The following is a 12169-nucleotide window of genomic DNA, read 5'->3' on the forward strand; positions in this document are numbered from 1 at the left end:
CCTCTCCCTTCCTCTCTGTAAAAAATCAATAAAATATATATATTTTTAAAAAGGACCATACTATTTAACCTTTATGTGAATGGATGGTTTTATATTTTTATAGATCAGAAGTTGGTTGGTGCTTATTAATTTTTTGATAAGGATTTATTGAGTACCCCTGTCAACAAAGCTAGACAAGCAATTAGCTGGAGAGATGGTAGATACTTAAGTGACCATAATTCAGCGTGAAAAGTGCACTTTTGTGGGGCTTTTGATAGAATGCCAAACTGCCCCCTAGAAGTGTTCCTGTTCATAATCCCTTCAGCATATGGAATATCAAAACAGTGACATTTTAATGTCTAACATGACAGTGTCATCTTGGTGCAAAGATTCTAGCATATTATGGAAATACTAGTGACCTGGTGCATGAAATTGGTGCACATTAAAGGGGGATTAGAGGAAATATTTTAATATTGCTATTTTCCCTTTCTCTATAATAGAAGTGTCAGAGATGTAAGAAAATTAGTAAAATGTATATTAAAATCTTCCTCCTGTCAGAGTCTGGGGTGCACCATGGGACCCAGAGTCAAGTCCCCGCCCACCCACATGCGTCTCGAAATCACACGAGACCCAGACCCGGCCAGTCCCACTCCTGTCAAGCCCTGCTGGGCAGGGGCCGCAGCCTCAGGTCCCCTGGCCTGGTGCTGGGGCGGGGGGCACGTCCTGAGGTCCCCCGTCAAGCCCCGCCGGGCAGGGGGAGCAGCCTGAGGTTCCCCCATCAAGCCCCACAGGGATTGGGGGGGTTGGGGGGGTGCAGCCTCAGGTCCCTGCTGATTGCTTGTTAAGGCTCGTTAGGGGAACTCTGCCTCCGCTGTGGGTGCAGCCATCTTGTGTTACGGAACCCCCCCTCCCTCCGCTGTGAGCACCACCTTATATGTGGTGGGGTGATGGTCAATTTGCATATTCCCTCTTTATTAGATAAGATTTGCCATTTTTCATCTGTTGGTCTTCTAAGTAAATTGATTTGAGGTTTATCGATGGTATCTTTGTGTGATGATTGTCTGTTTTCTGCATCTTTTTAATAAAATTCAGGGTTCTTTTTATTTTTAAACAACTTTTGGATGACAGTTTATGCTAGTAACCCAGGATTTATCTTCCTTGCATTTTAATGAACTGGAATTCAAGCACAAAGGAATTATAGGAAAAAAAGGACAGGGTTTATTTCTCTCACACTAAGCACTCATATTTTAAGGACTGACCAGTGAGGCCTAGTAAAGGGTTCCAGAGAGATGGGACCCTGTTCAAATGGAGGAAGTCTCTGATCGAGAGGAAATCAGATGCTGTAGCCAGCGCACAGTCATCACAGAAAGAGAGAATAAAACTCTGTTTATTGTTGCATTCAAGGCAAACTCATACTACTAAACTCTTCACTCTGTGCATGCATAGAATATCTGTAGAGGACCAGGCCAGCGTGACTCAGTGGTTGAGCATCAAAGCATCAACCTATGAACCAGGAGGTCACAGTTCCATTCCTGGTCAGGACACGTACCCAGGTTGCAGGCTAGATCTGCAATGTGGGGCGTGCAGGAGGCAGCCGATCAATGATTCTCTCTCATCATTGATGTTTCTCTCTCTCTCTCTCCCTCTTTCTCTCTGAAATCAGTCATATAAGTATATATGTGTGTGTGTGTGTGTATGTGTGATCTGTATGATCTATCTATATATATATAGAGAGAGGATAGCTGTAGAGGGATTTTCAAGGAACTGGTGAGAGCAGTTGTCTTTGGGGAGCTGAAGTGAGAGGAAAATTTCTTTTTCATGGTATACCCATTGTAATGTTTTAATTATTTACTATATGTTTTACTTTTTCAAAACTTTTAAAAAAGTAGTTATTTTTTAAAAGCTTATTCACCCATGATTATGTCAAATGTTAACATTAGAGGAAATTTAAATTAATTTAGAAAGATGAAAGAGAGGGAGGGAGGGAGGGGGGTGGGGAGTACTGTCTTTCTATACAGAATCCTGCCCTGTTAGGCAATTTTCTTCCTTCTAGTTTTGCCGTTTCCTTTAAAGATTTTCCTCCTCTCATCCCTAATTCCACAGACTTTCTAATTACCAAATACGATGCAACTCTTTTATCCATTTTTCACTGTTGTTTTGGGGATCAAACTATTTCATATTTTATAGTGAACACTAGCTGGCAGATACTTATAAATGTTCAAAACAAATCCTGGGGAAAACATTCTGTGAATATATTGTTTTTAAGACTTTGATCAACCTGTGTATCTGTAAAAAAGTATACTGAGCTCAAAACCTTAAACATTTTTAAAACATATTTTTGTTTATTTCAGAGTAGAGCGGAGAGGGAGAAAGAGATAGAAACATCAATGATGAGAGAGAATCACCGATGGGCTGCCTCCTGCACTCTTCCCACTGGGGATCGAGTTGGCAACCCGGGCATGTGCCCTTGACCGGAACCAAACCCAGAATCCTTCAATCCGCAGGCAAACACTCTATCCACTCAACCAAACCAGCCAGGGCAAAACTTAAACTTTTAAAGCCATTTTTTCTACCATTGTGCTCCTGGTGAAAATGCAGGCCAGCCTAAATGTTTGGCAAGTCTTCTGAGTGATTCTGATTCCTAAGTTTCAGAAAGAATAACCAGCATGGGGGAGGGGAGCGTAACTTGAAGGGTGGAGCAGCTGCCAAGGCAAGGTGATCAGGAGGCTGTGGCCAATGTCTGAAATGAAGGTCTGAAATGCTGCTGCAGTAACGGGTGGAGAGAGAAAGCAAATGCAAAACCAAGATTGAGTTGGCCTGCAGCCATGTCAAATTCGGTGCCTGCCCCATCCATGGCAGACACTGGCCCAAAAGGCTGCCATAGAAACACTGTGACTCATGGGCCCTGATCCCCTTTGCTGGGCCTCAGGGATAAATTTGGTTACAGACACCGACACCAAGAAAAATAAATAAAAAGAAATATTGAGTTGGTGATCGAGGTATAGATGACAAGAGTTCCTTGTTCAGACCATGCAGAGAGAGTATCATGAAGCTCTAGTTCCTTAAGGGAGAAAAGGATGGTATTAGTGAAGGGAAAGCCATGCTTTGATGGGATGAATTTCTTGAGACCGAGACCAGTAATTGATCTTTCTTGCCTTTGATTCCCAGATGACTATCCTGCATGCAGATTATTTACTGAGTGCCTACTTTGTGCCGGCACTGGAAATAGGAATGAGACGAGCCATGCAGATATCTGTGGGAAGGGCATTCTGTCAGAGGGAACAGTAAAGGTGATGCCCTGAGGTGTGGAGAAGGGCTTGCTGTCAGGAGACAAGAAGGCCAGTGTAGCTAGAGCTGAGAAGGAGGAGAGTGGGAGGTGATGAGGTCAGTACAACTTTGAAGAAGGCTTATAGGAAAATATGTTGGTATCGGAGGAGCCTCCTGACAAAGTGAGCCTGTTACTATATAGAGAAATAGGAATTAATGGAACACTGGAGCTTTATTCCCTGCTAGCTCTACAGGAGAGTGATATAATATAAAATGGTTAAAAGAACATTGATCCAGCCCTGGCCGGTGTGGCTCAGTTGGTTGGATGTCATCCTGTGCACCGAAATGTCACCAGTTCAATTCCCAGTCAGGGCACGTGCCAGATTGCGAGTTCCATCCAGGTCAAGGTACAAATGGGAGGCAGCCAATCAGTGCTTTTCTTTCACATCTATGTTTCTCTCTCTCTCCCTTTCTCCCTTTCTCCCTCTCTAAAATAAATTAAAAACATATTTTTTAAAAAGAATATTGATCCAGAAGTGGGGAAATGTAGCTCCTGTATTAGTCTTCCCTTTTGCCCATGTTAATTATTACTTCATTTATTTTATTGCTCGTTTTTGGAAGTGCAAAATTGATTCCTTGTAGTACTCTTGGGGGCATGTAAGAGGTAGCATCTCAGGCTTCCCAGAGTAGGGACGGGACTGGGTCAGTTAAAGTAGACATAAACCTACTATGAGGTCTGCCCCAGAGAAATGTTCACTTCTTTCCCTCATTCCAATCTAGGCCTCTCTTTTTCCAAGCAGGTTTGGTTGCCATGGTCCCTGCTGCTTCTCTCCTTCATGTGTGGAACAAGAGCCTTCTATGTCCCTGGGGTCGCGCCAATCAACTTCCACCAGAACGACCCTGTAGAAATCAAGGTAAGTGTGTTCCTAGACCATTGGAGCCTCTGTGCTGGGCAGTGTGGTTGAAGACCATGGTGAGCTGGTCTTATCCCTCCTGTAGTTGCAGAGAACAAAGACCAGTGCCAGGCCCTGGCCGGTTTGGCTCAGTGGATAGAGTGTCGGCCAGCGGACTGAAAGGTCCCAGGTTCGATTCCGGTCAAGGGCATGTACCTTGGTTGCGGGCACATCCCCAGTAGGGAGTGTGCAGGAGGCAGCTGGTCGATGTTTCTCTCTCATTGATGTTTCTAACTCTCTATCCCTCTCCCTTCCTCTCCGTAAAAAATCAATAAAATATATTTAAAAAAAAAAAAAAAACAGTGCCAGTTAGGAACTCTGCCTCTCTCTCTCTCTCTGCCCCCCTCCATTTTTCCCTGTGTCTGTCTCTCTCAATCTGCCTCTTCTATGACATCTCTACCTTCCCTCTTTTATCTGCTCCATCTCCTCTCTTACCAGCTTTTCCTGCCTAACTTATATCATCTGTACATACACAGCCTATTGTGACCTCTGTTTTTTCAATGTTAGCTTCTGCCACTAGCTGGCTTCTCCAGTTCAGTATCTCCAAAATGTGTACTGCATGTCTGAGTGGTGGTATACGAGATGATTTTAAGTGGTTGACAAATATATTTTAATAATTTTTCTTTTAACATATATTAGAAAACATAGCTAGTATTTCAACTCATGGTTTCATGGCTATCGTTGATTTTCTGTTTTTAATACTTATATATAATGTTTGCTTCTTAAATGTATTTACTGAAAAATGAGTCAGATGCAATAGTAGAATAAGAGGTAAGTAGATAGGGCAAGTTGGTATGTGAACAATTAGGATTTGAGAAGTATTGCCCTAAGTCAGGATCCAGAGAGAGGCTTTCCAACTGGGCTACCTCACATTTTCAGGCTGGATGCCGATCTGAGTGTCAGTCAACTGTGGTAGGGTGGAGAGTGGAAGGGAATCACTTAAAAAATGGTTGACCAAGGGCAGTGGGCAGGTTGACACCTTGATTATGTCTCTAAAACAGTGGACTCTTGGTGGCATTCTCAGAGCCCCAAGCAGGGCTGAGGGTTGGTGGTGGATCTTCTTGGATCTGGTTTCCTAGGAAACAAACTGTAAGGTGGAGATTTGGTGCAGGAGATGTACTGGGGAGACTCTCAGGATCAGCATTTGGTGGGAGTGAGGGAAGTGGGCTGGGCAGAGGGAACGTTGAGCTATGGTACAACTGAGGCATGTGGGAAGCACTGGAACTGGAATGGCTGGTCCTTCTAAGTTGGTCCAAATTGAGGCAAGAGAACCAGCTCTCCAAACCCCTCAATGGGCCAGTCATTGGATACAGACTGCTACCAGGGAATGGGTGTAACCTTGTACGAGCCCCCCGCCCCCCCCCCCCAACCAGACTCCCCGCTATCATCACCCAAATAAACATTCTTAATACTTTGGTCTGTTTTTCTTAGTCTTTTTTTTCTGTGCAGTGTTGACAGTATAGAATACTTAGCATTCTCACACCTCCATCAGTCCCCCATAGACAAAATAATGTGTATTTGAAATTTTTGAGTCATCCTTTAGATTCTTAATGATCCTATAAAACAGAACTAGCAGAACTTACAAAGTTACAATAAATTCTGCTTCTAAAATAAATGTATATTTCTTGCTTCGTTGCCATGTTGATATGAACCACATCTTTACTGCTCTGAGCAAAAGCAAGCAGTGAGATTGTGTGAAAATGACATTTTTATTATGTCCTGAGCATCCCAGTGTTCAAAAGGAGAAGCAGAAGATAAGAAAGTCACAAAGGGCTGTCCACATGACTTGCTCTCATGTACATGTCCCTTAGTTTGCCACCAAATTTTAGGTATTATCAACATTTCAAATTGCTACACATCATGCTCATTTGGGGCATCAATTACAAGCAGCTTAATGGGATCAAGAAACTGGAAGCAGAGACCACTATGGTTATGAATAAGGAGTAAAACCTCTTTGTTCCTGAAGATTTATCGTCATTTGGAGTTATTTCCTTAGGAAAGATGCCCAGAAGTGAAATTCCAGGGTCAGAGGATATCAGTATTGAATTTGTGATTTTAAACAAAGTCTGTAATATAATCTAGTAAACTTAATGAAATATGAAATAATTCAGAATTGTGGGCAGTAGAGTATATAGAACATTGTAACAGTTTGTTTGCCTTCTAGATAATACTGTCGAGTATGCCAACGATGGTGGCTACCAGGGAGGATTATTGAAACAGTCTGAATTAAGGAATAATGACCTCTCTTCTCCCACTAGGCTGTGAAGCTCACAAGCTCTCGAACCCAGTTACCTTATGAGTACTACTCACTGCCCTTCTGCCAGCCCTTAAAAATAACCTACAAGGCAGAGAATCTGGGTAAGTTCTTCTCTCTCACTGCTGTCAGCCTGTCCCAATGGGAACCTAGATCTTTTCATAATGATAATAGCAGTTAACCCTTATGTAGCACTTACTGTGTCCTGGACACGGTCTACCTTGTTTACATACATATTAGCTTAGTTAATCTTCATAACAGCTCTAGGCGGTAGCTGTTATTTTTATTCCCCTTTTATAAGTGAAGTGACTTGCCTCTGGTTCTACTGTTAATCAGCAGGTAAGCTAGGCTTGGAATCATGCAGTCAGGCTTCAGACTTGGAGCCCTCCGCTACTGTTCAGATTGGTTCTCCCTTGATTTCTAAATATCATACCTTTCTCTCTCTCTTTCCCCCTCTCCCCCTCCCTCTCCCCCTCCCTCCCTCCCTCCCTCCCTCTCTCTCTCTTTCGGGGCTTCTGTAATCTGCTCTACTTTAAAAGAAAGTGATCACTTCTGGCCCTAAAGGAAGCAGAGACATCACTATAGTTCTTGTTATGCTGTGCAAGACTCACCTCAAGTAATGTGTGAGGCACCAGGGCAATGTCTGGCACAAATGTTCCATAAATAGCAGCCGTTTTATTCTAATTCAGATAATTATCTCTATTTGGCAGAATTTCAGGCTTAAAGGAAAAGACATTTGGAGGCATCTATTCAGGACCCAACTATTAGTACTTATTTCTGTGCCTGTCTCAGTGTTAAGGCCTGGAGATGAAAATGTGGAAAGATTGAAGGCTCTGCAGTTGGGCACACTTCGGAGTGATACTGGGTGATCTTAATTGAATGTGGACCCTTGAAGCTGGGGAATGGTCCTGCCTCCTAAAAATAGAAACTTCTGTATACAAAAGTTATCCTGCCATAATGAAGGCATCCTGCCTTTGTGTAGTGCTTTCCTTCATGGCCTAGGGCCGTGGGCGGCAAACCGCGGCTCGCAAACCACATGCGGCTCTTTGGCCCCTTCAGTGTGGCCACGAAGTTTCAATCACACTGTATGTGTGCGCCCACATGTGGTATTTTGTGGAAGAGCCACACTCAAGGGGCCGCAGTTTGCCGACCACTGGCCTAGGGGCTTTTTGAGCAGAGGGATCATGTCTTACATTCCCCTCTCTCTCCACCACTTCTGACCCAGTGCCTAACACACAGTAGACATTCAGTAAATGTCCTACTGAGTGGAGCAAAAACATCCTTGATTGAATGCCTGTTGGATTGTAAGCCCTGTACTCTACATTATCATCATCATCACTGTTAATACTTACAGGGCTTTCCCTATGAGCTGGGCACTCTTCTAAGCACTTCTGTGCATTAACTTGTTAATTCTCACAACAGCCCTATGAGGCAGCTATTCTTATATCCTCTTATCAAGGGGAGTGAGGCACAAGGAGATGAAGTCTCTTGCCCCAGGTCACTCACCTAGTAAGCGGCAGAATGCAGGAACTCTGGCCATATCCTTAAGCACTTTACTCTGCACATTATCTTAGTTGATTCCTATAGTAACTCCGCAAAGCCAAATATGATTGCCCTATTTCATAGGAGAGGGAACAGCAGCTTCTAGGGTTTGAAAGATTTTCTGTGTCGTATGGTCAGTAGGTAGAGAAATGGAGATATTAGCCCAAGTTTTTGAAATCTATGGCCAGATTCTTTCTGTTGTCCCAGGCTGCCTTCTCCAGAAAGGCTCAATGGGGCTGTCTGAGAGCTGTGCTCATGATTCTCATACTGATAGAGATTCAGCTCATGGTGTGTGTGTGGCAGATGTACTGGAGTACAACCTCAGACTCTCTTAGAGGAGCGACATTCATGGTGTGTTGCTCGTTTAGCCTGGTTGACTACCTGCTCCCTGCTTTAAAAAGTTAAAAGGAATACAAATGAGCCATTCCAGACCAGTATGTCCTCTTTCTTGGTTTAAATTTAATTTCTAAATATCAAGAAGTGATACCCACCTTACTTGGACTACAACCCTGTTCCTCTCTCAGCTTGTGGCCCTGTCATTTGTGTACCAACAACTCACAGCTTCCATCAGTCCTGATCTCTCCTCTGATTCTTATGTCTGGATATCTGACTATATCCAGATACATCAAGTCAAACTAACAAGCTGAAAAAATGCCCTTAGTCTAAATTTGCGATGCTCCCTGTCTTCCCACCTAGAACCTGGTTATAGAAACTTCAGTCTTCCTAATAGGCACCCCTCTTCACTCATCCCTTGTATCAGTCAGGACCAGGCCCCTAGATTTCACCTCCTTAGTAGCTCCTGAATCTTGTATACTTGTTTCCATCCTCATCACACCCTCTCGTCCAGCCATCGTTGCTCACTTGCATGATAGACCACCATCATACCGAGTGATCTTTCTGTAACAGAATCAGATGAAGTCTTCCTCTATCCCTATTCATAGAAACCTTTCATTGGCTTTTTTTGCCTTCTGGATAAAGTTGAAACTTCCAGTGTGGCCCACACCCCCTGAGATCCAGCTCCAGCCCCATCTCTCCAGCTCACCTCAAGTTGCTCTCTGCATCAAAACTGCACAGGCCTCTCAGTTTTACCGTGTTTCCCCCACCCTCAAGGGACCTTTGCACATACTGTTCCTTCTGTCTAGAACATTCTTCCCCTATCTGTTTGCTAGTTAACGCTTCTCTCTTCCTTTATAGCTCATTTCAAGCATCACTTGTCTAGAGCAAGTTCCTCTTGTTGAATAATATATTCTCATGTAATCAAAGTCTGCCTTCCCATTAGACCATAAGCTTCATGTGTATGTCTGTTCAACATTGTATCTTTAGGGCCTAGGAGATAGCCAGTACCCGGTACATGTTTTGGGAATGAATGAATGAGCAAATAAATGACTAGGCAGAGAGTGTCACATCACATAGGTCCACACTGGTAGGCAAATGCTAGACCAAGTGTGTGTTCAGGGGTTAGTCCTGCCTGTTGGTTTGGTCAGTTCCTTTGGCTTGTCCCAGTTTCACATCATCACAGTAGCATTGTTATTGTTAGATCGACTCAAAACGAAAGCACCATTGAGTTTAGTTGTCAATCCCTAACTGCTTGGTGCCTGCTGCATGACATCTGGTAGCAGGTTACTCTAAGGCAGGCATGCAAGGGGCATGCCAGTTCATTAAGTATAAAGATGTTTTGGCTAAAAATTTCAGGTGCTGGATTTTATCCCACTTCCCTCCCAGCCTGAATCAGGATATGAAGACACAGATAAATAGGAAACACTATCTGCCTTTGAAGAACTCATAGTCAAGGGAGTCAGAAACATAATATGTCAACACTGTGCAAAGTCACATCATTGACATAAAAGGTGCAGAGGTGATTCTGATGATGAAAATAGTATTTGTTGCCTGCCTACTCTGACTGGTACTTAATTTCTCACTGTAACCCTGTGAAGTAGGTGCTGTTATTATCCTCATTTTATAAATGAGGAAAGAGGCTCAGTGAGGTTAAATGACTGGCCAAAACTGCTAAGTGAGCCAGCGTTCAGTAGCAGGCAGCCCTCTCCTCACCACTGTATGATGCTGCCTCAGTGCAGAGGGAAATCAGAGGAGGGAGTGAAGAGGTCAGGAAGGGCCTTCCAAGGGTGAAATAGAAGCTGAGCTGGAAGTGTGAGGAGGAGTTTCTCAAAAACCTGGGGCAGGCAATAGCCCTTCGAGGCTAAGGAAACGACCTGAGGCCCAGAGGTGTGGAATGAAATGGCATGTTTGATGAGCTCTGAAAAGTCTGCTGGTGCTAGAGCACAAAGGGGGAGGAGAGGGCAATGGGTAGGAGTGAAGGGGCAAGCTGAGCCTGAATAGGTCGGCAAGAGCATGGAGTGCCAGGCTGCAGAACTGATGACAGCCCTGCAAGTCAGTCCTGGGTCTTCGTGGCTCTGCTGACCTCAGCAGCCTCAGGGTTGAAGCTCTGAGCTCCATCTGTCTCTCTTACGGCAGGAGAGGTGCTGAGAGGGGACCGGATTGTCAACACCCCTTTCCAGGTTCTCATGAATAGCGAAAAGAAGTGTGAGGTTCTGTGCAGCGAGTCCAACAAACCAGTGACCCTGTCTGTGAAAGAGAGCCGGCTGGTGGCGGAGCGGATCACGGAGGACTACTATGTCCACCTGTAAGTCGTCCTCTGCTCCTGCCAGTCTCGAGTTCCCATTGGGGAGGGCACTGATGGGAGAGGCGGTTCAGAGGCACTGAGCGGGGCCCTTGGGTTTCCAGCATCGCCGACAACCTGCCTGTGGCCACCCGGCTGGAGCTCTACTCCAACCGCGACGGCGATGACAAGAAGAAGGAAAAAGATGTGCAGTTTGAACACGGCTACCGGCTTGGCTTCGTGGAAATGAACAAGGTAGAGTGTCTTGGTGTGCTCAGAGGGCTGGAGAAGCCACAACCAAAGTCACGAGGAAATATTTAGCTCTGGGACTGGCTGAGGCAGATTCCTGTAGGCGCTCTTGGGCAAGGCTCTTGCAGATGCTACCCAGGAGGTGAAAGGCACAGTCCCTAAAAACCTCAGTTTCTAAAAAAAATTCTGAAGACAAAAACATTTCTTTTGAGGTACAGTCCCTGTCCTCAAAGGGCTTTTAACCTAATTGGGAAAAGACTGACAGTTGTAAGACCCTGAATCTTAAGTCCCATTCCTTTCTGACCATGTGCCAAAGCCGTTCAGAGGGAGCTCGGTTTGCATTGAGATTGTCACTGAGGAGGTGGTCCTTAAAAAACAGGCTGGCTTGAGCTCAGTGGAGTCAGGGGCAGCATTCTGATTGGAGTGAATGACATGAACAGAGCTGCAGAGTGGAGACTGTTCATGGGGCGAGGAGGAGTTTGGAGAGACAAGGTGAACTAATGTGTCTTAGAAGATGGTGACAATCAGATAATGGAAGGCCTTGAATGCCAGGCTTAGCGATGGGCTTTTGTCTGGTAAACCCTAGGGAGCCCTGGAGGGTTTCTGAGCATAGGAGAGCTCTGAGAGCAGTGTTTTGGGAAGGTTGGGATAGCTGGTCTGTTGGACAAGGGGAGTGACCTTATTCCTAGGGTGGTCCCCCAGAGTGATTTTCTGGTTGTTCCTTGGCTATTAGTTACTTTGTTTTCTCTGTTGGTCTGTTTTAGATCTACCTGCACAATCACCTCTCCTTCATCCTTTACTACCACCGAGAGGACTTGGAAGAGGACCAGGAGCACACATACCGTGTCGTCCGCTTCGAGGTGATTCCCCAGAGCATCAGGCTGGAGGGTGAGTGGGGAGGTGTGACCAGAGGGGCAGGGCTGGTGGATGGGCCTAGGCTTTTACTCCTGGGTTTTCTCACACTTGATTCCTGAAATAGCTAAAAGGCCCCAATGTAGCATATGGGCCCAGCCACGGTAGGGGCACTGCATTCCCATTAGAGAAGGCAGGGGACAAGGGGAGAGCGGACATCTGTTGTGTCCTGGCCTTGCACCTTGCAGGTTTACCACCTCTGGCAACCCCCAGATATATTTGATTATATATGAGGAGGCAGAAGCTCCGAGAGGTTGGTGGCTTAGCCAAGATCAAACAGCAACTTGGGGCTTACCTGGGCCTCTCATAAGAACCAGCCAGCTCCCTCTGGGTTGAAGGGAAAGGGGCAGTGTACAGACAGCTCTCGGGCAACCAGTTTCTGTATTTCTTGTCTTC

The 12169-nt window shown here is 45.1% G+C and overlaps 1 protein-coding gene and 1 non-coding gene across 2 annotated transcripts in view; both read left to right on the top strand.

Annotated features, from left to right (window-relative positions):
- TM9SF4 (transmembrane 9 superfamily member 4) overlaps positions 1 to 12169 on the top strand; it is a 52039-nt gene that overhangs the window by 21476 nt on the left and 18394 nt on the right. The window contains 5 exon segments of the mRNA XM_006089397.3: positions 4047 to 4160; positions 6458 to 6557; positions 10468 to 10636; positions 10738 to 10867; positions 11626 to 11749. Of these exon segments, the coding sequence (XP_006089459.1) occupies positions 4047 to 4160; positions 6458 to 6557; positions 10468 to 10636; positions 10738 to 10867; positions 11626 to 11749 (637 nt within the window).
- On the top strand, positions 2798 to 2932 carry LOC111826204. Its single transcript, XR_002829486.1, has one exon. It is a non-coding gene; the product is annotated as a small nucleolar RNA SNORA5 (small nucleolar RNA).

This window comes from Myotis lucifugus, unplaced genomic scaffold, assembly GCF_000147115.1.
Source record: "Myotis lucifugus unplaced genomic scaffold, Myoluc2.0 scaffold_60, whole genome shotgun sequence".
In the NCBI taxonomy this organism is placed as follows: Eukaryota; Metazoa; Chordata; class Mammalia; order Chiroptera; family Vespertilionidae; genus Myotis; species Myotis lucifugus.